The 26,461-nt window shown below is 37.2% G+C and overlaps 1 protein-coding gene across 8 annotated transcripts in view; it reads right to left on the minus strand.

Annotated features, from left to right (window-relative positions):
• The window catches only part of FANCC (FA complementation group C), a 91,464-nt gene that overhangs the window by 31,260 nt on the left and 33,743 nt on the right, over positions 1-26,461 (minus strand). For all 8 annotated transcript variants that reach the window (XM_027808428.2, XM_055699523.1, XM_055699525.1 and 5 more), the window contains one exon: positions 435-554. In XM_027808428.2, the coding sequence (XP_027664229.2) occupies positions 435-554 (120 nt within the window). The remainder of the gene's footprint in view (positions 1-434; positions 555-26,461) is intronic.

Genomic DNA, 26,461 nt, shown 5'->3' on the forward strand with positions numbered 1-26,461 from the left:
ATTATTTTTATATATTAAATGTAAAAGACACTTTTCCTAAGATTTAGGTCTCATCTATAATTTTAAATGCAGTGCATACAGTCAAAGAAAACAATCCAAAAATTATGTTCAAATACAGAATAAATATATGTAATTTAAGCTTCACAGGGAGAATAAATTGATAGGGCAGATATTTTTTTTGTTGTTATAACGAAACAGCAACAGGAATTTGGTTTTCCTGAAAATCTATTACAGTGTAATCTAATAAAATTTTTTCTCATTTCTCCAGAGAGCTCCCACTTCATTTTTTCCCTTAGAAGGCTGTAAATGTAGCTGAGGTAAGAAAAGATAAACAAAGTTCAGTCCATGTTTCTTATCACAATGACAGCTCCATGTATGTGCTTACAAACTGGTGATTTATTGTTAACAAAACCTCAATTGCACAAAATACTTACATTTTTAATTAACTGACAATAATAATCTGATGATGTGTAGCCAAGAGTTGATATGAATGTACTCGTTTCAGCTTCATTACTTTCCCATTTAGAAGAAGAAAGAAGATGGCACAGTAAACTCTGTGACAAATGAACAGAAGGGAATTAAAAATGTATTAGGCTACAACATGCTGTGTAAAAAGAACTAACTGCTATTGAGCTGTGTATGCGTAGGATCTTTGAATTGGTTGTGGCCATTTTACACCATTGGTACAGAAGAACAGGCAGCTGCCATCAACCAGAAGGAAAATGCTGCAGCTGCTACAATCAAACATGTGTTCACACACCACAGGATTTCAGTAACTGCAATAGCAATGGAGGCTATCCATGTCAAAACCAGGCAGACCTCAAGTAGGTTTTCCAGTTCTCTGAGAGCCATTTCAGTCTGGTATCATCTGGATAGTAGTAGTCACATTGCTACACAGCAAAAAACCCACTTGTAGTCTTGATCAGTACCATGATCAAGAAGAGGAAGCACAAAGTTAATATTTTCTGTATCGCTCCTTCAAGAGACTACAGTATTTTTGATGGGATTCAGGGTCTGGCCTCATAATTTATTTTGCTTAATTTCCTCATTATCTTGAAAAGATAATGATAAAATTTTAGTTTAACATTTACTTCTTTACCATTTGCTACAGAATGCTTTAAGTCACATTTAATAAATGATAAATAATGACTTTTTAATACATCATATAAAAATCAAAACAATCCTTTGATGACAGATTCAGAGTAAAGTCAGATTAACACATTTGATAACACTGGTTCTGCAGGCACCTACAGAGGCCTCTCTCTGACAGTACTCTGGTTTCACACTTCCCCAGTTCCTCAGCTCTGTACTACAGCTCTGCTGTCTTTTGGGCAGATCTTACAGCCCAGCACCTTCCCAACTGAACTCATTTAGGAAAGCTGTTAGGTGAAATCTTGAGCTGGTTTTTGCATCCTGCTGTCATAACTGAGCAGGGGTAGCTTCGTGTTGCTTAGCAAATGATCCACACTCAATTTGTTACAGGGGTTTTTTTCTTCCTGTCCTCTGTTGCTACATGCTGATGTAACAACAGCTACATTCCCTTTCCAGAGATTCATTTTAGGGCTTTATGTATCATTGACACTTAAAGAACAAACTAAATTACATTTTGTATGGCAGTAAGTATAAAAACCTTTGTAACAGAAGGTCAGGATTAGCAAAGACTGAAAAAGACCTTAATTTTAAAAACATGTAATTAAAAGGAAAGTTCAGATGAAAGCCCTGTGAATTCCATGGTCTTAGGGTGTTTCCATATATGCTTTTTAAAAGAGGGATCTGATGAAAGAGTTGACACTAAAATAATAAAAATCAGTAAGCTTGTTTTCTCCTTTCAGAAACCTGTATCAAATATTTATGCATGCTTTTGTTGAACATCCCTAAGCAACTGCTTCAGAAGTCTTGGAATTAGATGTATTCCCTGTATTCCATGTTTCATTACTGTGAGACAGAAGATAGAATCAACAGAAGCACACCAAAGGTCTAAGAAAATTCATTACTATCAAAATAAGTAAGAAGGATCTGGGACACCTTATTTATTGTACTTTGTTTTAAGATTAATTTACTACCTTGCAGCCTTAATTTAAATGTCTAAATACCCTTTTTCTTTCATTATAAAACTTTTTTCCTAAATAGCCCTCAACAGGAGAAACTTCTGTTTTACTGCCATGCAGTGACTTACCAAAAACTAAGGAGAAAGGAAAATGCTGTGGCAACCCAGAGTTTCAAAGAAGTAAATCACATGCAACTTTTGCATTCTTAAGAAAAAGACACAAAAAGGTGGATTTTCAAAATGTACAAGCATCTAAATATGTCAAAAGTGAAGGCTAAAATCTATTAAACTGTACAATTTCCAAACACCTTAATCAATTTATTAATATGAAACCGTACATATTTTTATACTCCTTTGCAACTATTACTAAAGCTAAAATTTGTTTTCAGAATGTTACCAAGGGTTCAGACAAGTAGTTCTTACAAAATAGGACAGTTCGCTAAGTAGAATGAGATCAGACTGCAAGCTGAAAAAAAAAAAAAAGAGCAGTTAGTAACAACAATCTTGGGATGCCACTTTTGCTAGAGATAAGGAGGTGGCTTGAAAAGTACAAGGTTTGTTGGATTGCTCAGTGAAAGACTTGCAGAAAGCTTCAACAGTGAGAAGAACAAACATAAAAAGCTCTGACAAGGACCTGACAGGCTGACACAGCAGCTAATGACAGCTAAATGAGGGAGTATCTTAAAACCCAATATATTCAGCTGTAACACTATAAAATACATTATCCTGTGACCCTCTCTGTAACCAGAGCTTTCCTAAGGATAAAACTAATCTAACACTCTTTACATGAAGAGTAATTTCAAAACTACTTTCCCCTTACCCTTGTGCAATAGTCATTGTTGACTAATCAATAGAGGGAAAGACAAGACAAAATTACTACACATCATCAGTGTCTGCATATGGCCTGCAACATTCTCATGGGGTTTTTTGTTTAGTTGGTTGGTTGGTTGGTTGGGATTTTGTTTGCTTTTCCTTTTCTGAGCACATTGCTACATCCATGCTAAGATTTTACGCATTTCCTTTGGAACATGCAAAACCCCTGAGCAGCCAGAAGGGGGCAAGGGAAACAGGGATAAGGAGATCGTTCAGTCAAGATAAAAGGAGGTTTTAGGTAGGTATAGAAGAAAAATATGTATTGAAGATGAAAAACATTTAGAATTCAGCTATATGTCTTAAATATTTCATTTTACAGATGCTATTGCCAGTGCAAAGCCTGAGAGATATACATACATGCAACAAAGATAAGAAATTTGGTAACAATTTAAAGTATTTTTCAGCTAAGATTTAAATGCTTTCTTTGATCCAGAAAGTTCTCCGTATTTCTAGAACATGTAGCTCATTTACTGCACTTAATTCTGGTTGTAAGTAATAAGTCTTTTACTACTATATATTGCATTAGCAGAGAGCTGTCTGGAAGAAAAATACTGACAATTCACTCTTAACATTTGAGAAATGGACTGTTGGATGGATATGGAATTGGCTAGATGGCTGTGTCCAAAGAGTTATAGTCGACAGCTCAGCGCCCGAGCAGAAACCAGTAATGAGTGGTGTTCCTCAAGGATCCATACTGGGACCAATACCATTTAATATCTTCATCAGTGGGGTGGGGTTGAGTGGACAGTGGGGTTGAGCACACCCTCACCAACTCCGCAGATGACACCGAGCTATGTGGTACAGCTGATTCACTTAAGGGAAGGGATACCATCCAAAGGGACCTTGACAGGCTTGAGGAATAGGCCCATGCAAAGCTCAGAAAGTTCAGCAAGGCCAAGTGTCCTGCACCTGGCTCACAATTCTCAGTATCAGTGCAGACTGGGGGATGAATGGATTGAGAGGAGCCCTGCAGAGAAGGACTTGGGGATACTGGTAGATGAAAAACTGGACATGAGCCGGCCATGGGTGCTTGTAGCCCAGAAGGCCAGAGACACTGGAACAGACTGCCCAGAGAAGCCGTGGATACCCCATCCTTGAAAGTGTTCAGGGTCAGGTTGGATGGAGCTTTCAGCAACCTGGTCTAGTGGAAGGTATCCCTGCCCACAGCAGGAGGGTTAGACTACATTATAGTTGAAGGTCCCTTCCAATCCAAACCATTCCATGACTATGATTTTTGTAAGGTGAACAGTTTCTTGAACACCAGATTTCTGCTATTCTATCACAAAATCCGCTTGTAACATTACACTTCTGTGTAAGTACACTGTCCTGGTTTTACCTAGGATAGAGTTAATTTTCTTCTTAGTAGCAGGTACAGTGATGTGTTTTGGATTTAGTGTGAAAATAATGTTGATAACAAACTGATGCTTTTGCTGCTGCTAAGCAGTGCTTACTCTAAATTAAGAATTCTTCAAGTTTCCCATGCTCTGCCAGTGAGCAGGTGCAGTAGAATCTGGGAGGGAGCACAGCTGGGACAGCTGACCCAAGCTAGCCACAGGAATATTCCATACCATAGAACATCATGCTCAGAATATAAACTGGGGGGAGTTGGCCAGGGCCTGCCGATTGCTGCTTGGGACTGGCTGGGCATCAGTCAGTGGTGAGCAGCTGGGCCTTACCAGGTGGTGAGCAGCGGTATTGTGCATCACTTGGATTTTTTTCCTTTGGGTTTTATTTCTCCTTTTCATTACAATTGTTATTATTATTACTATTATCATTATTATATATTTTTCAATTATTAAATTGTTTCACCTTTTTTTCTGATTCTCCTCCCCATCCCGCAGGGGGCGGCAGATTGAGAAAGCAGCTGTGTGGTACTTAGCTGCCAGCTGGGGTTGGAATATGACATACACAAATGATGTGGAAGGGGTGTATAATGGCCAGAAACAAAGCCACTTAGCAGGTAAACTGGATAAGACAAACTCAGTAACTGCAAGAAACCAACTTTTCCAGTTAGAACATGGAAAGATAAAAGCAAACCATTCCAAGAGAAAATCTCTAAAGAGAAAAACTGACTGAGAACAACAAGATCATCAAGGTAATTATTTTCTTACGGTATTTGTCCATCCTCTTTAACCTTATACATCATGAACTTGATTATCAAAAATACAGTGTAAATTGGGAATGTCTAATTTCTAACTAAATGGCAGTGAAAACAGTTGGTTTTCACCTCAAGCTTCGAAGTTCACCATGTTTATATTCCAGCAATTCTTAGATCTAAAGGGACCGTACCAGAAAATACTTCACATCTTACTGGAGAACTTGGTTAGAACCAGCCCCAAGACCAAGTATAAAACAATGTTTCTTTATATGTGAGTTTCTCCTTTCACTTTTGAAATCAACTCTTACAGAAAATACTACAGAGAAATCTAGAAGGCTTCAGGAGGTTTTCTCACACAGGTTCTTACAGATATATTCAAAATTAGTAATACGTTCCATTATTGCATTATGAAACTCCCCCAGAGCATTTCGGAAAAGAAAAAATTATAACATTTTATACAGCTGCAGTGTGGATTCCTCAGATTGGAGAGATCACTAATTTTGACACTAACGACTTCTAAAGAGCCATTTCAAGCCCAACAGAAGGTATTCAAGTACGTGATGGGAAAGCTGTCAATACTAAATGCACTCCTGTATTGATCTCTGTTATGAATCCTAGCCTACTCCAGCGAAGTAGACAATTTGAGGTTTACATAACAGTCAGTTATTTCTGGCAGTAAATTAACTACCACTCACTGTCTAATCCACTAATGCCATATACTGCGAGTCAGAAAAATGGGTGAGTCTGTGGCAGAAGTGCTGCATTCAGAAGGAAAAATAATAAGGTGTCATGATTCTGGAAAATGAAGAGCAGTCGGGTATACTGTGATATCAGAAATTATTTCTTTCTTTATTTCCCTCACTATTGATGAAGTAAGAAGCAGGAAGGAAACCACCTTGGTTCTAGCAAGAGAATATATCCACCCCCATGGCCTTGGATTAAAATTCTGCAACGTAATCCCTTTCAGCCTGAAACTGAATTAATGAGTTTTCAAAAAGCCCTCAAAATGACCAACTCAGCTGAACAACCTTGCCAGTAGCTTTATTTTATTGATGAAATTTATACTGAGTAACATCCTAACTAAATCAATTTAACATTCAACATTGCAGAGACATTTCTAATATCTCTAACAGACAGATAATCCTAGGAGCATTTGCATGAAGACATAAAATCATTTACTTTATCAACACAGTACTTCATATCTAGCAGGTTTTGTAGCAGAGGCTGCCTGATTTAGCATTTATTCCTCTGATTTATAGACTGACTTCAAGGCTATCCCTAATTAACTCACTCAGGGAAAGTGGAGGGAATGAGAATAGACTTGAAACTAAAGACTTCAAGAATACAAATGAAGAAAACAAGTCACTATGTTCCCTGATTATTGTCCACTCTAAAGAGGACTAAGTAACTGAAAAACATTTCCTACCTTCCTATTTTCCGTCAAGCTCAGCCAACTCTTCTGGTACTCCTCTTTAAGTAATGAAGGCTGATTTCCATGTGCTACAAGGGATTCATTGAGTTAGTTACTCCACGAAGTTCATTTCTCAGAGGGAACAATCTCTTGAAGCACATGCATCTGTGAAAGCCTGCAAATTATTTTCCTGGAACAGAATTTGCCCCTCCACTGAGACAAGCAACACAAGACTGAGAAAATACTATCAACTCAGCTAGTGCCTGCAACTCCAGAAAGGGGTAAAGGTGCTTTAGTCTTCTGATACTGCCTTTACTAAGAAGGGACCCAAAAGCTTTGAAGTCTTTTCCCCCTTCTTTCTGTAATAGTAAATATCTTCCCACTCATTTCAATAGGGAAAAATATAGAAGCCTGAATTAAAGGGACAATTACCTCTTAAATTAGACATCAACACAGAAATAGCACTTGATTTTTATTATAGGGCAACATGACAAGTTTTACACTAGTAACTGTATTTGCATAGCAACTGTCCTGGAATTTATGACACAGTTTAAAAGACATTCCAGGGGAGCCAGATAAATCAATTTGTTTTTGGAAACTTCTCAACACACTTTCTCCAAGTATTTATGATCCTGAATGTCCTGAGAAGCAGATGTGAAAATCAACAGAAGCAATGTATTTTAAAGAGAGGAGATGGGTGGTTTCACTGGGATGAGCCATTCAAACCTGACAATGATTAGGACTTTCCAGTGACACTACTGGGCTCTACTTGCCAACTTGGATGAGTCTGTCAAAGCAACAGGTTGAGCAGGATGGAACAGAAGGATCTATCATTTATCCTAAACCATATTCCTCTTTAGTACATTCTCCTTGAAAACACAGAATGCCACTTTTTTTGAGAAGAGATCATTAATGATGTTTTGCTGAAAATCACGATCTATGTGAATTTGTTAGAATAAGTACAACAAAGACACCCAAGGTTAAATTTCTGAAATCCAGTCAAGTAACAGTTTGTTTCTGACCTTTCCCTCTGCTTTGACAAGAACCAGATTTCCTCAGGTCTGCTAAGAAAAAGCAGGTATAATAAGGAAAACTAAATCTTATTCAGAAAAAAACATTAGAAATAAGTGCTATTTCCTCTTTGCATTTTATCAGATTTTGGAATGAGTATTTCTTATATGGCAATGATTTCAAGAGTCTGTATATCAATTTTGTTCTTAGGTGTTCCCTGTACAGTCAGATGACCCATTGCTTTCAACACAGCTCTAGAAGAAAAGAGATCAAATTCTATTTCCAACCTGGCTTTAAAAATACTTCAAAACATTAATGATAAATTAGATAACATGATTTCCAACCATTATTGAAAGAATAAAATTGTTACACAATAGGTAGTATTTCTTTCTTTAAATAGGTAGGATTCTAACATACGAAAATACTTGCTAAATTATTTAGAGTCCTCAGGAAGCAAGGTATACACATTGCCCAGATTTGTTTGAATGTAAATTAATGTTTGTTTGCTAGCTTTCAGCAGCTTATTCCAAGCCAAATTCCTGCGGATATATTGTAGCAATACTTTCTTTAAAATCAAGCTCACAGGCTTAGGAGTTTGATGAAAACTCATCAACAATAAAGCACAAACAGGTCTGGTATTTTTAGAACTTTTTTACTATAAAACAACCAGCTCTGGAGAAACGTGGTGGCTAAGTCTGTAAATGACAAGGTGGCATACTTGTTCAGAGACTATCTCAACACCATCGGTTTATGAAACCAATTCTGTGAGTAGGATGCTGACATAACACAATTCATATTATTTCCACACATTTATCCATTCGTAACAAAGTCTGTGACTTTTAATTTTGCTGACAAGACCTCTTACTCACTTGCTCCTTAGTTTCAGGAAAAGATAGAAAATTATTTTCCACTAACCAAAACCAAAATGTAAAAGAAAATAAGGTAGCAAAACACTATACAGATTTTAAGCATAATGTAGCTTCAAAGTACTGTTTTACTCTACACAATTTTGTTTTCTCGATATTTTTTAAAAATCTCAGTGTGTAAATTAGGCAAAATTACATGGCATATACTTGTTAACAACTTAATTATTTTTAGTAAGTCAGAGGGTATTTTATAGGATAGAAAAAAAATCTAACTACTTACTATCAATAATCTAATCAAAATCTACAATTCCTGCTTTAAAATTAAAACTGGTTAAAGCACATTTCAAACAGGCTAAACATTATACTATGCATACACATGTATTTTGATGATTAGCTAGTCAACACAATCTTCCACTTTACCAAATGTAGTATTCCAGTAACCACTCAGAGATATTGCACAAAGAAATCACTTCAGTTTCAAATCAACTTTAAGAAAGCTTAGAATAATCTTCAGTAATTTACTGAATCGGGGCCAAAGTGCCTAAGTTTATGGTGGGTAGGGGTTTTCTTCCTACATTTTTTTCTGACCTTTACTGTCAGGAAGTTTTTTTTTTGTTTCAGCAGAGTCTATGAATACATGCATGTATGGGATGGTTTTCATTAGCTAAATTCTATACCAGCACACTAAATAAAATTGTCAGCCACAAGTATATGTTTAGGATTTATTGGAGCTTCTTATTTTTCTCCTTATTCACTTGGAATGACAATCTGACATGTGCCCATATCTAAACCTCCACTGATAACCACGAAAGACTAGTTGATTGTAAACAAATTATTTTGCTAAACATTCCTACAGAGACAACGGTCTTGCCATTTAAGCATGTGATCAAGCTACACAAAATCTACAGATAAATGACTAGACTGAGTTAAAAGGCTTTCAAGTTAAAAAAGATATCCAGGAATAATATTGTTCTTTCACAAAATTAACATTGATAGATGTACAAACTTCATTGGTTTTCACACATTCCCAGACAGGAAAACAAGTTCTATCAACATCCCCACGTTATATCTGATGCAACAGAGCCCTTCACCCTGTTCTGTCCTTGAAGCATGTAAGCATGTAAGGCTCTCCCTCAGTCAGTGTTTGCAGTGCTCTCACATCAGGCCAATTTCCTTCACTTTGCTTCAACATCCTATCTGCAATTTGCTTTTTAAAAGAACTAATAATGGCAAAAAAACCCACAAAAGGACCATGAAAACCTACTAGAAAAACTTAACTGAAAAAAACCTCAAAAGCCCATTCAGACAGATATGCTTTTTCTTCAGATATTAATGTATGCTATGAATTGTGTCCATCCTGATCATGCATGTAGCTTACTAAAATGTTTAGGTTCATATTCTACCTGTTTCTTAAAATGGAAGAAACCTGTTACATATTTCCATACAATTCAAAATCAACCTGATCCTAATTTCCAAATGATATGCAGAAAATAAAATTATGGGAAGAGGGGCAGGGGGAAGCTGCACTGTTGTTTCCTCATCTATTCAGGCTCAGTTAACTTTTGTGAAACTACTATAGGAAAAACAGGTTCCACTACTACTGTGGCTAAGACCACACAACTTTTTAATGGATGAGTTCCAAAGCCTAAGCTCCATCTGCAAATCACTAACAAAACCCTTGGAAATCATAAGAAAGAAGCTAAAGAATTGTGGGGCTGCCAAGCTTTGAGTCTACTCTTGGCCTCAGACAGGAAAAGCAGTTTCAAATCTCCTTCTCTTTTCTTTCTCTTTCAGAAACACCCACCTAGAAAGTGCTATTACTCTTCATATTAAAAAAGGGGAGACTTTTGCTGCTGAAATAAAACACACATTTACACTAACTTATAAAAGGAAATTCAATAGCTTTACCAGAGTCAACCGTAAATCTTTTATTTTAAAGCCCTCTGGTTCAACTAGCCAGAGATTTAGAATTAATTTCCCTCTTCCCTCCACAATTTTCAAAAGCTAAAATGCAAACTTCCACACAGAATTCCTTAAATCCACAAAAAAAAAAAAAATTACGTGGAAAAAAGAGATGAATAAGTTTAGAAAGAGTGGATGTATCATAAAATTGTTTCCCTTTTAGTTTAAATCTGTAAGCTCAGTAATTTCTAGAACAAAGATAATCCCAAACTCAGGCTTTTTTTCAATAAACGTATGTGCCCAATGTCAGATTTTTATACTTCCAATAGGGACACATTGCAAATACCCAAAGATCACCTAACCTAGGATGATATTCAGCAGAAATTATTTTTAATCACTTGGGTTTGGACTTCATAAGTATCAAGCTGTTAAAAGTTTAAGGGGAGAAAAATGTTCACTGAACTTTTTAGCAAAAAAGCATAAAATATGCCTTTAATGGTGATGCAACAATTGCTGGTCACTAATTACATTAGGTTGAACAAAAGTATCCAGTGCCAGTAGAATTTATTCAAATAGAGACCGCTTTTTCTTTGTCAGTAACAAATCATTATTCTTTACTAGAGCCACCTGGCACCACTAAAGTGCTCTGAAAAATGTCAGCTGGCTAGCAAATCATGACACTTGCTGCTAAAGCTCAAGCAGCCTTACAGGAAAGCAGAATCTTTAGTTTCTCATTTTGCTCTTTAAGATGCTTAGCTTTTATTTATTTTGGCCCAGAAGCCAAGAAATTATTTATATTCGCGTTAGCTTGACATTGTTAAAGAACTGCTAATTTGAAAAACAAGATGACAGCTCTGTTTTCCCCCACCCCATTCGTATCATCATACTGGTTTTAACCAGAAGAATAGGATAATACTTGCAAATTTGCAAACACTGCAAATTCTCTAACATCCTACCAATGCAGTTATATATGGGTGACTACAGAATCTCCAAACCAGCTTAGAAAGTCAATTCACAAAGGGGTTAGTGAGAAAGCTAACTAACAATGTAGATGTCTAATCTTCAGCAGGTTAGAAATGACCAAGAACTCCCTCTAGTTGACTCTCCAGAAACTGGAAGAAGAACAAAACAAGTACTGTCAGTGAACTCAGTAAAACTTCGGGATAATAAGCATCAGAAATTGATTATGTGCTGTGTATTAAAATCCAACTTCATTCTTAGCTGTTCTTTCACTACGTTAAAAAGAGCCAGCCCCCAATCTCTTCTTGTATGAGTATATCTTAATAACTTCAATCAGCCTCCTGTCCTTTACAAATTATATTGTTTTAGAACATACTCTGCTAGAATTCTTCAGTATATAATACCACTGTATCAACTACTTACTCCTCTTTGATTCATCAGTCCAATTTTCAAAGTCAAAGAAAATTGAAAATATTCCAATTTTCAATGCAATCTTCCCCCTCCTCTAGAAGTGACCCACTCTAACTATACCTATGAACCTTGCTTTTTAACCTGCTAGAGGCAGAACTGTGTATTAGCAAGTTTAAGAGGCAGGTATGTCAAATCTTAAGCAAGTATGGCTGGAAGAAGTGGGTTTCCCTAAGTGTGTCCCCTGCACAGTCACACATACTTCAACAGAAATCACTCAGTCTCTGGCCCATGTATTTTGTGTATGCACAGGACATGCATGCCAGGGGCTGGAATAAAGAGGGCAGTCACTCTGAGGAACCCATTTTCCCTTCCAGATTGGTGCCCAGGACAAAACAAATCACACAAAGGACTGAGAAAAGTGCCTTTATCACTCTTTACTCCCTCGGGACACATTGCAAAGCAAGCAGACCTCAAGGTCCCTCATCGGGTTAGGAGTTCATGAAGTCATTGGGCTTTAGTTCACGCTCTCAGATCTTAAAAGTATGCATATATCTCATTTAACAGTCTTTTGCTTTCTGTATTGCTTCAAAGGCAAATTGACTCAACTATGCGTTATCCAGTGAAAGTTGTTTCATTCAAGCTCATTTACATACTTAATTCTACATACACTTAAACACAATGTAAAAACTCATTCATCAAAATGTATCTTGTCATGCCCATATACTTATATAATAGAATTACAGTATCTGTCCTCAACTGCAGCTGATTTACATACTCCAAAAAGGCCTGTAGATGCTGTGTAAGTATTTGCATGACACCAAGTTCAACCATTTAGATCCACCTCATGAAACTCAAGATCCCAGATAAGTGTATGTCTAACATTAAGGAGGTGAAATCAGCTTTCAAAACAGTAAACTGGCTGCCAGGTTAATAAAAGGAAAAAGAAAAAAAAAAGTTGTTCTTCATTTCGGTTGGAGTAAAACATTTTACAGAAACAGTAAAATAACACTGAGCATGGAAGCCAAAAAAAAAAGGGGGGGGAGCATAAAACAACAAAAAAGAATAAACATTATACAGCACTTAATGTAAGTGCAGAGGTTACTTCTTACTGCCAAAAAAGAACAAAACATTCAGGCTGTAAAGTAACAAATATTTTAACAAAACCCCCCAAACACCCAACCCCCAACTTTTTGAAAAGTCTCTATATATCGCATTATATACTATTTACTTCAAGCAGAACTGATTTGGTAGGAAGCATGACCTGTATGTTTATGACTGACAGAAGCAAGCAGCCAAAAGGAGGGGTGAAGGGAAGCTATACTTTCTCAAAATTAAAACCCCCTAAAAGTCTGTGGAATGCTGTTTACTTCAACTCTGTTTTACAACCACTGCTGCACATAGAAGGGATTGACTGAAATGTCTGCAGCCTGTGGCCACCCACACTATGGGAAGCACTATGATTAAAGAAAGTGCTATGTTCTTGTATCTGCCAGCAAAGTCTGCTTCATGCTGTAATTATTATACTTGCAGTCTTCTTATAATCTATTGCATCTGTTGCGGGAAGTCCCCTTACATTGTCCAACAAGAAAAGCATTGAACATGAATAGCAAGTTATTTTTAATGTGCACAAATGGCTCGACAACTGGATACTTTAAATACTTCTCTTTTAAGTTTATGAAAACATTTTGTCTTATAGTACAGCCAGAGCCACAGAAAGCAGATCTACCACTGAAACATTCACTTTAACCTACTTACCAAAAGATACAGCCTGAAACAACACCCTTTCTCCCCACATCTTTATAATGAGCTAAATTGTTGCTTTAGATCTTTAAAGCACAAAAATGATGTGAATTGTGGATTAGACATGTATCTAAAGAGCACTAAAATGTTATGATTCTGTCGCTACTTCAAGTGATTACACACATTGAACATTTCTGATGACCCTATGATTTAAACACATTATAACTTCTCCCTTTCTCTTTAAGAATGTTTAATATTCATAGCAACAGTAAATATGAAAACAATAAAATAAGCCCTAAGCATCAAAGTAAGTAGCAGTTCTCTCTGCAAAAAATTTTATTTCGAATTCTGATCTCTGCAGTAAGTAGTAAAAAAGTTCAAAACTTATATTCCATGCATTCTCTTGATATTGTCTGGGGCTCTATCACACAAAAAATAAACAGTACAATGCTGTTGTTGGAAGTGCAACACGTAGCTGTTATTGCACTCTTCCCTACCAAATTTATGAGACAGTCTGTACCATTTCAACAATTTTGCCAGCAGTCAGCTGCAGAGATGCTCTTGTAAAAAGCACAGATTGTCTGCTGGCTATAAATATGAACTGTTACAGTAACCAGTGTGCGACTGGCTAGCAAAGGAGGGAAGAAGGATGTACAAAAAGCAACGCTGAATGAAAAAGTCCAGGACCGGGTAAAAGCCCATTCATCCCCACCCACTCCACACCACTTCCTGAGGAACTGTCTTTAGACCCTCTTTGACATAAACCCTTGATTCGAGGCAAGGGTAAATTCCATATATAGAGACTGAGGAAAAGTGCCACAAAGACTCCTGAAGGACTAGGGGAAATCACAGAAAAATTAATAGCGAAAGCACAAACAAGATAAATACTTCAATCGCCATCAGATGTCTTCCATCTGAAGAAATATGCTATGGCCTTTATGGTGATCAAAGTTTGGGATGATCATCTGCACAGGTAGAGGAGGAATGACAACTCCTCTTTTCCAAACATACCAAAAAAGCCGTAAGACCCCTAAAACCACAACAGTGAGTCTCAGAAAGTGACTAAGTAACTTTGAACTACTTTGGCCTCCAGGAGACTTAACATTTTCCATTTCTCTTTTGGACACAAGCCCCCTGGAACACAGACCTCTCTTTTCCCACAACTGCTAGGGAAAACCAGAACCCCTGCTCCACTCCTCCCCTTCCCTCTTAAACTGGCATTCCCTTCTGATTATTTTGTGTTTTACCTGTGGTAAAATATTATAGTGATATCACCACAAAGGTAAGAAATAGTCTAAACAAACTAGTTATTAATCTCAGCCTGAATATTACTATGACTAGTGTTGTCCCCTTAGAATGAGCAGACAAGAAAGTTACAAATACAGTGCTGTATTTGTAATAAAACCATGCTAAACCCTATGCTCTAGGACACTGATTCTTTCTCCTCTAACTTGCTTGATAATAAGTAGCAGGTGAAGTATGTTCATCATTTTAACTCAAATATCTCAGTTCAGCTCTTAATCTCTCCCTTTGAAAACTGTCTAGATAAGAAGGAAGAAACGTGTTTCTCAGGATAACCTCTAGCAATTCATAAGCCTTTTAACAGACAAATTACACATATATGTCATTAATATACTATTCTTATCTCATAGAGATCTCATTCGTTGTAAATCCAACATTATTCTAATACTTTTCTGCATCAAATGGTCTTGGGGCACATTTGCCCCTGTTGAATGACAAATGACAAATGATTTAGGCTCCTCCTAACTTAATAAAGCAGACTAAAGAACAGATCATGAGGCTGACTAAAATTTGTGTGCTAAATATTTTCTTTGTGTTACCTTAAATTCCCATCTTCTAGAAAAATGTGACCTTCTATAGAGACAAGAGAATATTTAAAAAAAAAAAAGCTTTTTACATTCTATTTGGATTATTCTTAACGTATCATGTTCTTTCCTAACAACATCTGTCTCAGTTTGCATATAAATAAAAAGAGTAGGCAGTAAGTTTAATTAAAAGGTGTCAAGCATATTTGCCACAAAATCCAATCAACACTCTTCACCTAAGAACAGACCATAATTCCAATGTACTACCTACATCTTCAGGCAGAAATTAATGCATCAGTATTAAAGTTGGTAATTTTAGAGAGATTGAAGAGACGGAACACTGTCTCCTTAAATAACAATTACCCAATTATATTAAACCAAGCTTATAAGCAACAATACTAAAAACAAGCCAAAAAATGTTCTTTTATGATGGTTACATGGTCCATATCTGTTATTCCTTTTCTTCTAAAAAAATGCAGAATGCAGTGCAGGATGGTACTGTTCCAGGGAGCCTCCAAGATGACCTGTTGATTGGTGAAGGTACGAACAGAACTTCAAGTACTCATCCCACTTTCACATAGCAAGTTGCCTTGACGGAAGAGAATAAACCTCCTGAGATACCCACCGATAGGAGGAAGATTCACAAAAACCACTGGTGCTAAGAAAAGACAAACATCTGATCACAGGCATGAGGTATTGTGAAGCACTGGTACGCAAAGCAAGAGAATGTTCAATAGGGAATTGGACATTAGACTTTGAAATTCTGTCTATGTGGCAGAAAAAAACTGCTCCATTACAAAATATATTGTAATATTTTACCTCTCTTTTATTTATTGCAGAAGCCTGTAATGGCTACAAATTACCCACTAATCAGATCAGATCAAGTAATCTAGAGTCCCTGTGTGCAGACCTCTCCCCAGTTAGACCAAGAATGCTTGGATGAAGAACATTCTCTGGGGTTTCACCTCTGAGGGATTTGGAAAGTGTCTGGAGGGCAGATAAAGCACTTCACAGTCATGCACTCTCCACACCACAAGATGTTCCTTTCATCTACCAGAATACTTCCAGCTCCAGCAAACTTCCAGCATCAGTTTATTCTCCGTGTCTAACAAATGCACTCACCTTTGTGTTTCAGACACTGTACCAACAAACTTTCCTTTGGCCATCTGGGGGAAACACACTGAGAACCCTGAGCACAAGTAATTCACACATAATCATGTCCCACTTCCCCAGTAAAAGTCCTTTCTATCACCACCTACAGAGCTGTTCTCACAGAACACAGATTGTCCAGTTACTTCTTGTATACAAGCAGCAAATAAACATACAGGAAAACTAGCCTAACTGCTGACCCCCAGAGCAGCCCTCATAGCTCTGTGCTTGCATCGGTAGCTAGAAAGGTGGTGACAACACACCAGTGTTTTTGCTACTGCTGAGCAGCACTCGCACAGCATCAAGGCTGCCTCTCCAACCTTCCTTCCAAGCAGGCTGGGGGTGGGCAAGATCTTGGGATGGGAGGGACATAGCCAGGACAGCTGGCCCAAAGTGAACAGTGGGATATTCCATACCATATGATGCCTGCTCAGATATAAAAGCTAAGAGAAAGAGGGGTGCATTGATTATTTATGATGTTTGTCTTCCAGAGCAACTGTTCCACATACTGAAGCCCTGACTCCCATGCACCTTGCTGCTCTGAAGCCTGACCCATGGCCATGACTTCCCATCTTGACCTTGGACCTGCCTCATCATCACTGAGAACCTGGTCTGGCTATCATGGACTCATGGACAACCCTGGTGATTGTCACTGGAGTTGCTCTGGTCTTCTTGTGCAACTTGTGCCACTTGTGTGCAAAGCCACAGCCACACCTGCCTCCTTGATACCTGCGGATCCTGGCTCACCTTCCCCTGTGGAGCAGCCTACCCTTGGTGCTCCCACACACCAACTGCATCAGTGTCCATTTGTCTACACTCAGCTTCCTCTGTCATGTAATAGTCACAATGCTCAATTCACAAGGTGCCACTAACAAGTCTTTTCAATTAGCCTGTGTCTTGAATGCTCTCAGGTCTCCCACAGATTAGAATAGTTGATCTGCACCTAAGTTTTGCTTCACTGACACTCTTCCAAATGCTTACTCGATTTTCCAGTAAACACCAATTCTATTCGTCTGAATTTACTTTTGCAAATGCTGGTTTTAGAGGTGAAAAGTGTTTGATCACTAAATTTATCCTCAGACCTTTTTCCTGAATAGCTACAATTGGTTTATTATCATTTCAGCTGAAGGTCAGCTTCAGCTGAACCCCAAACATTTTACTGCATGAACTCAGGCCAGTGAAGGAGTTACAGTTCTTACTCTTCTTTTGTTAGGCCCATGATACAAACAGCAGCATTTTCCTATTTTAACTGATATGACTGCAGTGATATAATCTCTGGGGTTTTGCATATAAATAAGGATTTTTTTCTTAAATTAGTCCCTTCTGTTTCTCAAACTTTCACAAACTGCAAAGAATGCTTACTAAACAGTTTCGCACATCAATACACTTGTAAGGATGGTTCAGGCAGCTTGATTAAGTACATAAAACTGCACTCTGAAGATTTTTATACAGCCCATCCACATACATGATACTCTTCCTCTTGGTACAGTCTGTCTCTCTATACACTTCTCCACAGGTATGTTACATCTGTGCAAAGGCATTTTTGCTTGTTTCATTTAACTCAGTTCTGCTTCTTTAAAAAACAGCTTGGAGCTTTTCTGACTGTATTATTTTATTGTTGGGTTTGGGAATTATTATTTTTTCTTCCAGACTCATAGAATTTCTTGCCTTTTACAAACATATTGCTGCATTCTGGTGACACAAGCTGACTGCTGTACGCCACCCAAATGACAGCCAAAGAAACAAAAGCAGTTTTCCTTATGGAGAGGGCTGAACTTCAAAATGTTTGCTCCGCTATATTTTAAGAGCAACCTTGATGTTACACCAATCTGAATATCTGGCACCAATCAGAATGCCTCTCCTTGTTGTGTCATTATCAGATATTGCCTTTTTAGTTTGGGTTGGTTTTGTACACAGCCAACAAATGTACCACTCAGGTGTTCTCCAGAACAGTCAGCATTCAGGAGACACTCACTGAATATTAGGCGTCTTCAGCTTTATACTTCACTGAAGAGTATTACTCCTCTGAATTGGGAGTTTTTTTGTTTGGGTTTGGGTCAGGGGGGGTTGTTGTTGTTTGGTTTGTTGGGTTTTTTGGGTTTTTTTGTCCACTGCCCCAGTTCCTGGCAAAACTTATGAAGCTCCACCAAGAATTTTTAGATCTGCATAACCTTTCAACCCATCTTCCCCACTTCAGGTCCCAGCTACCCCCCGCCTGCCAGATTTGATTTGCCAGCTGGCTCTGATAAAATGAGCGCTCCATGTCCCCAAGCTCTTTTGTTTGCTTTTGATAAAACTCTGATTTTGAATTGCTGCTTAACAAATACAAGGCATCAGAAGTTAGGTCTATACCTGCTAGCATGTGACTCACCACTTGTTCCAAATCCTCATTACACTGTGATCTCTCACCTGTGAGTAGCTCTTAAGTTTGTAAAACTGTTTTTTTTCAGTCTTATTTACAAACTGTTTTAAAGAACTTACTATTATCACTTTCTTTATGCATTCTCTAAAATGTCATTTTTATGTTGCATTTTACACAACATGTGCGTGTATAGCTTTCACATACATGCCTGAAATAACAATTCACCCAGCTTCCACTGGTTGAATTAAATGAAAACTGTTTTAAAACACCAATTAATTTATCTCAAATAATTACAAAGAGGAAAGCTGCCCTCTGACTTTTCTGGGGTTTATTACCACTGCCTTTGACAAAATGGCATATCTGAATCTTCTGAATGTCCTTTCAGCTATACAGGGGGCAGGGTGTTGCCATTTAACCTGTTCTATCTGCAATCAGAATAGGTTTTTGATTTTTGTTAGTATACATAAATGAAAAACCATTCTAGAATAAAGTGCCCTTCAGATGCCTGTTTCATTATGCTTCTGAGATCTAGTTTAAGAGCATGCATATGCACTGTGTATCAAGAGAGGTGGGACTAGGTGAGCAAAACACAATTTTACAGTCACTGCCTTTATTACATATTTAAACTTCCTTGTACGACATGGGGGACTAAGAACTACTCAGAAGCTAGGGTGGTGCAATCTTCTGATCCTTTATTATTTAAATAAAAAATGGGAAAACCGTCAGTTTTACTGTTGTGACAATTACATTCACTCAGGTATGTTTGCTGCTCTTTAGTCAATTTTGTTATTAAACAGACAGGTCAAGCTTAAAACAAAAAACCCTGTATATTTAGCTTCACAGATAAAAAATAAAACTATGTAAACAGAATTTTAAACACAGAATTGAGAAGCAGTATCTTTCATATTTTCCTCTTGTATCAGGGAAACATTTTTAAATCAGCTTTTCCTATTGGGAAAAAGTTAACACACTTCCTCATTATTCCTTGATTCACAGGCCAAACATAGCATGTAATCGTGATGGCTTTTCAACTTATAAATGCCACCAAAACCTGAATTTTCCATCCTGTCCACAGGGTATGAGCCTATGTGGGATTTAAAACTGGATTAAAATCTTCATGAATTATAAGAACATTAAAAATTGCATTGCATAACAATAACATTTCTAAAATTGCATTAAGTTCCAAGTGCTTCAATGCTCTGACTAATCATGAATTATAAGAATAATCTAAATACCTCCAAACATAAACAAAACAGTATCACAAAAGGGATCACTAGCCTGTAATTATCCAGAATCTCTTGTGTGTTCACAAAAGCCTCCAGGCAACCGCTAGCAGCTAGATATGTGGTAGACCTTTTGTTTGTTTCCATTTCTTATGGGACATATTTATTTAATAATTGCACTTAGTTTTAACTAAGAATGGGAAACTTTTGTTAACATCGAATAGCTTAAGTGAAAGTGTAATGCACAACAGCTAATTCCCAGTTTTTATTTCTCAATAACAGCTGCAGTGAATGGCGTGTTCATGCTTACTCTGTTACAGCATTATTTTACACCACTATTTTATATAATATAATAACATTTATTAACTTTATATTTTATTTTGGTTGCAGAAGTCAAATTCAGCTTTGTCCTTCCTTAGAGGAAGCACTCACCTTTATTTGTCATCCTTGCAACAAATTTGACAAATTAAAGACCAACTACGACATAATACGGCCTTCTTGTAATAAAGCACATCCAGATGGAGCCAGGGAAAAGCCACAGCATTATTACCATTACTTAATGCTTAACAACATCTAAATTACCCTACTCTTTAAAAACGGTGTATGGGAGTACATGTTTCTGTGTGCACGCGTTTGCATGAGGTACACGCTGGCAATGACTTAATATAGGGAGTGCCATCTACTGGTAATTATTGGTGATGTATGTTCTCGCAGCTTTCTACACTTGCACTGCAATTACTCTTAACAAATTACTAAAACCAAAAGAACAGACGCTTTGCTGTACCTGACAATGTGCAGGAAGTCTCATGCCTACACCAAATAAAACTTTTGAAACCAGCAGCACTGAAAAAGGTGACAGAATAAATTAAAATATGGGAGCAGCAAACCAAGTAATATGATGACACACATAGTAAAAACATTCCGGAATAGATAGACAACTGGACCTTAAAAGTACAGTGCATGACCATACCTAAGTGTGTCACCATGAAACCGTGTAATAAAGGTCATCTAGGGAAAAACAGAGGAGGGGAAATACAAAACCCCTGTGCTGTTCAGAATACTATTTGTCATTATATAACAGCGAGGGATGCAGGTGGCTGGAGGAAAGGAGTTGTTTCTTTTTTATACTTTTTTCTAAGCCTATTTGCATGATGAGTCGTTCATTGTAACCACTTCAGAACCAAGAATGTTTTCTAAACGCTTCATGTACAGTGTTTAATAACAACATACCTTCAGATACAAAGCCCCTAAGTACTAAAAAACCCCATCAATATGAAGAATTAGTCATTATCATAATAACAAGTGAAAACACAGGGAGAATTATTCCACATCTCTGGAATAATTATGGGCAAGAAAAGACAAAAATCAGTTCAACTGCATGCACTGCAGATACAGGAAAGAAGATAATCAAACTAATTTTCCTGTTAGTTAGCATCCTGAATTGTTGCCAAAAGTTTCAGGAAACTTAATGCAGAATTCTCACCAGTTCAAGCATCATTAGGCAGCTAAAGACTCAAAATAATGCCATGCTATCTGGGCAGTAGTGAAGCTGGCTTCTAATCTAGAGACCACTATTAAAAGAAAATGTTCACCTTCCCTTAGAAGAATATGTATTAGAATGCTGTGAAATAGAAAGTTGTGTACATATTAATACAAAACAAACACACATGTACCTGTATGTAGTATGAAGAATGCCATCTACTGGTATGTAAGAATATACACCACTGTTGGTAAGTTAGTACTAACAGCTATCATAATAAGCAACAAAGCTGTCATTACTATGTACTGTGAATAGCAACAAATACATGTACGCCATATCCCCTGCAAAACAAATTTCTTCCCATAAAACAGGCACAGAAAGAAAATACAATTTTCTTATTCTAAGGTCTCAAGACCTTATTGCAGTCTTTCCATACTTAAAAGGGACTTCTAAGAAAGATGGGGACAGACTGTTTATAAAGGCTTGTAGTGACAGGACAAGGGACAACTGTTTTAAACTGAAAGAGGGTAGACTCAGACTAAATACAAGGAAGAAATTTTTTACAATGAGGACGGTGAAACACTGGAACAGGTTGCCCAGAGAGGTGGTAGATGCCCCATCCCTGGAAACATTCAAGGTCAAGTTGGACAGGGCTCTTAGCAACCTGGTCTAGTGGAAGATGTCCCTGCTCGTTGCAGGGGAGTTGGACTAGACAATCTTTAAAGGTCCCCTCCAACCCAAACCATTCTATGATTCTATAATTAGAATTATAGCATCTACCTCCCTTTTTCATGTTCTATTTCACAAAAAAAGCTATTTTGGATACTTGAGAATCCCTGTATTTCTCGAAGATAATCTAGTCTCTCTCAGTTGCTTCATGATTTACTGTGATGCCTCACTATTCTTGTTGTGACAGAAATATTGAAAATGCCTCAGTAACTCATTCCAAATAGAAGCCAAAATACATGAAAACACACACACACACGTTGTACACTCTCTGACCTTTTCTCAATATAATTTCCTTCCATTTTTTTCTCAGCTATTCTCCACACCTTTCCCATATATTTTGCATCAATGCCTACTTTCTAACTTCTTTCTTGTAATACATCTATTTCAATTTCTGTAAGACTTCCTGAGAAGTAATGTTGCAAAGTCGCAGTAAATCAATGAGCAGCTCTTCCATGACAGACAAAACAGAAGTCCACATAAATCCTAAAATTTAAATAAACTTCATTTTCCTGAACTGCCGTTTTTATAAGAGTGTTGTTCTTCTTCTACTCCTGAATACTGTTGCCTAGCCAAAATATATGTCAATGAATTTGACTATTAAGAATGACAAATATGGTAACACCTGATCAGACAGCTGGATGATCCAAGATATGAGTGAAGATGCACTTTGCATCTAAAGAGGAAAGGGAAACCACATACAAGTGCAAATTTATAGTGAGAGGTAACTAAGCATTTCAATGCATGTGCATCTCTTCCAAGAAGTAAATCAAAACATTCTGAACCATCACTGAGAGACCCAGTCTTAGATACATTGCTACATGGAAAGCAAAGGTCTTAAAAACCCATTTTGCTGAAAATTCTGGCACAGATTCAGAAGTAGGAGTGAAAGGTCAGTGCTTCATTAACTGAACCAGCTCAGTTAAAATTGTAGTTTAGTTAAAAGTCAAGATGATCATAAAAAAACCCAGGTCATCCAGAGACTATCACTAAAAATCTCAAACTTCCTGCGCTTAATTGGCAGTAAATTTCTTGATCTGGCCTATTTGAGGAGCGGCAATCCACTGCAAAACACTTCAATACAATTCAATACAATGGACAGAACTCAATCAAATTTAGTCTAAACAAATGTGGCTTCAACGTGCATCAAAATGTTGCCATGTGGTGGACAGGTATATGCCTTCCATTCTCCTGGAAAACAAGACTTCCATTCAGAAACTTTCATGTGTCCTCCACAGCAAGCAAGTGTAACAGTGCTGCAGAGAAAGATCCCATACAGAAAGCCTTGACATTTTATTTTCAGATTTATAACTCAAATCTAAAAAGCCAAAACCAAACCAAAGAAAAAACAAAACAAAACAAAACAAAACAAACTAAAACCCACAAAACCCTCTTAACCAAAAACTTTCAAGCACTGCTTGCTGTACAAGCAGGGGTTATACTAAACATATACCATAATATAATAAATAATAAAATCAATAATAACAATACAAATAAATACTAATAAACTAATGGTTTTCAAACACATTTCCATGTTTGCTATTCAAAAAATAACAAGATGACATTGAAGATCTGGTATACCTCCTATTTGCCTAAAAAGCAGAAACACTCCAGCAAAAAAATGTTACAGTTTTACTGCAAACACTATATTGGTCAAAATGGATACCCTTTACTTGAAAAGACTGCATTTGCATTTTCAAGCAGGTAGTCTCAAGTGGTGAACTTTATTGAGTGCTGACACTGTCCAAAGGAAAGAATAATATGGTCTCTGCTTTCCATTGCATACATTTGGAAATAAGTGGTGTCCATCAGCTTTCCACCAACATTGCTTATCTGATCAGAAAACTGAGAAGTTAAAACTCAAAGAGAGGGAGGCAAGGACTACAGACCATAATTCAAAACCTTGATCTTACAGCAGAAATACCTCAGCAACATTCAGAAATGATTAATAGATGAGTCAGAGTTTTAGAGGCTTTTTCAAAAATCAGTTTTAGTATTTTCATAGGAGCATTATTTTTACACAGTTCTGTTGAAGAATTAGAAACTCACTGATGCAATAAAATTAAAACTTTTGGAATCAAAATTTTTACATTGATTTGGCATCATATCATCCTAAATTAAAAAATTACCCAGAATAACACTGGTAAGAGAAAACATGTATGAAATCTTAAGAAAGATAAACCACACACATTTCATTAGGTATTTTTTAAAAATATAACAAAAATTATTCCAGTGCCATTAAAAATTACTCTTGCAAAGAACACCTATTACTTTTGCAGCCATTAATATAATGTGGCCTTGCACAGGATACACATACCCAAAAGTACTACATATTTCCAGAAAGAAAAATTTGGCCAAGCCCAAAAACCATCTCTTAAAACGCGGGGCAAGGATGACTGGCCTTCCACCCCTATGTTTAAGCTACTATGTATATACTGTCTTGTTCCCTTGTATTCCTTTGAGGGAAAGTAAAGCACTGAAAAAAATGTCACTTATTTTAACAAAAAAAAAAAAAAAAGAAAAAAAAAGAGGGATAGTAACTGCTCCTGTTTAACTCAATTTGAAGGGCCATGGGCTGTAACACTCTCACAAGTCTGTATTGGCCTTCCAAAACAATCCAACAAAAGCAGTACTTGAAACAAATTCCAAAGCCATAAACAATCCATAAACACAGTTTATAAACTGAAAGCAGAGGAGGAGGTGTGACCAAGTTAATAAAATGGAAATCTACTTCCGAAAAGCTCTCTAGTTGCTGCAATGTGATGTAATCCACAGTGAAAGGGAGCTCTTCCAGCCCCACCAGACAGGCGCCCATGTCAGAACCACAAGTACTGCACAGCTCCAAAACTCTCTGCTCAGAGAAGGCCAGCTGGAGAAACCAGATCTTTTTCTTTCTTAGAGACTGGTTCCACCAGGTCATGATTGATTTCACCAGTGAGAAATCTGTGGCAGCACGTGTCTTGGCTTCCTACACTGCACCTGGCTGTATAGAAGTCCTATGGAACTTAGATTCTCATCCTAAAATTCAGAATAATAATAAAAAAATACTACCACTTTACTTCAAGCAACATCTGATCCTAAAAACACTAGTCTACACATTGCATGTTTTAATTAAAATCCAAGTCATTTATTTGCACATTGTATTCTTTCAGAGGACTTACAGACCTGCACAATCTCGGTTTCTGAAACCTACTAATAATGCGCTTCAACTGGGTAGCTATCCTTCTTGTCATTAAAAACAACACAGCTTTTCTATGACAATGGCAGGAAAGTTTAAAAGTAAGCAAGCATCAAATACATTTTTTTGCTACTTTGAAAATGCAGCTTAGTAGCTGAAAACAAAAGACCTGAGATCAGTCTTCCTACCAATGACCTTAGTCAAAGATGCACTGAAAAGCCACAAAGCACTCTTTAGGAACTTGGACTTGCCATGACAAAAAACAGGGTGTAATTTAGTAGCCCATGTAAACAGCTATAAAAACAAAGGAAAGAAGAATATTCACCACTAACTTGACTGAGTAATACCATTTTCCAATTAGATATAACTTTGCATTTTGGCAGAAAAGTTTTTCATGTAAGTCCCATGTAAACCCCAGAAAACTAGGAAGAAATCTTTGAAAGTTTTTTTGCTGTTGGTGTTCTTGCTAAACAGTTAACAGAATGCAGGTAAAGTTGTCTATGTCCATTACACACTCCTCATTTTTTCATTGTTTGGGTAGGGGTTTTGGTTGGTTGGTTGGTTTTCTTTTTTACATTTTCTTTGTTCTATTGTCAACTAAATGTACACCCAGAAGTCCCAAGTTCTTTGATGCATGCTGGCTTACACACTGAACTACTTCAGCTCTTTAAAAACTGAGTATTCTTCCTCAGTGTATGCTGAAGTATTAAGTTGAGGAGATAAAATTAACTCTCAGCTGCACAGGCAAAGGACAAGGCTACTGTGAAGGTCACTTCCACAGAAGCTGAACCGCAGTTTCTATATGTAAACCCCCTTTCATCAATGGCTTCTGTGTCAGTGTGCATGGACCTGACACAAAACCCCGTTGTGTGTGGTCATGGATGGTTTTCCATCTGTACCCTCTAGGGAGAGGTTAAATGCCCTAGATAATCTATCATTTCATTCCAAGTACAGGCAAGTTTTCTGTAATGCTAAAGACCTTTTAAGTAGCATTGAAATTTCAGAGCTTTATTTAGAATTAATTCCTGGATTTCAACTCCCCTTACCTTATGTAGCCACAGAACTACCTTCCCCCCCACCCCCAAGAATTTGTTTCAACCTTGTATTTTAGACTTTTAGACATATTTCCATATTGTACCATAGTGTACCTGGCAACTTCTCCACCAGAGAATGAATATCCCTGGTGTAGAGAGCTTCC

Source organism: Falco cherrug, chromosome Z, assembly GCF_023634085.1.
Source record: "Falco cherrug isolate bFalChe1 chromosome Z, bFalChe1.pri, whole genome shotgun sequence".
In the NCBI taxonomy this organism is placed as follows: domain Eukaryota; kingdom Metazoa; phylum Chordata; class Aves; order Falconiformes; family Falconidae; genus Falco; species Falco cherrug.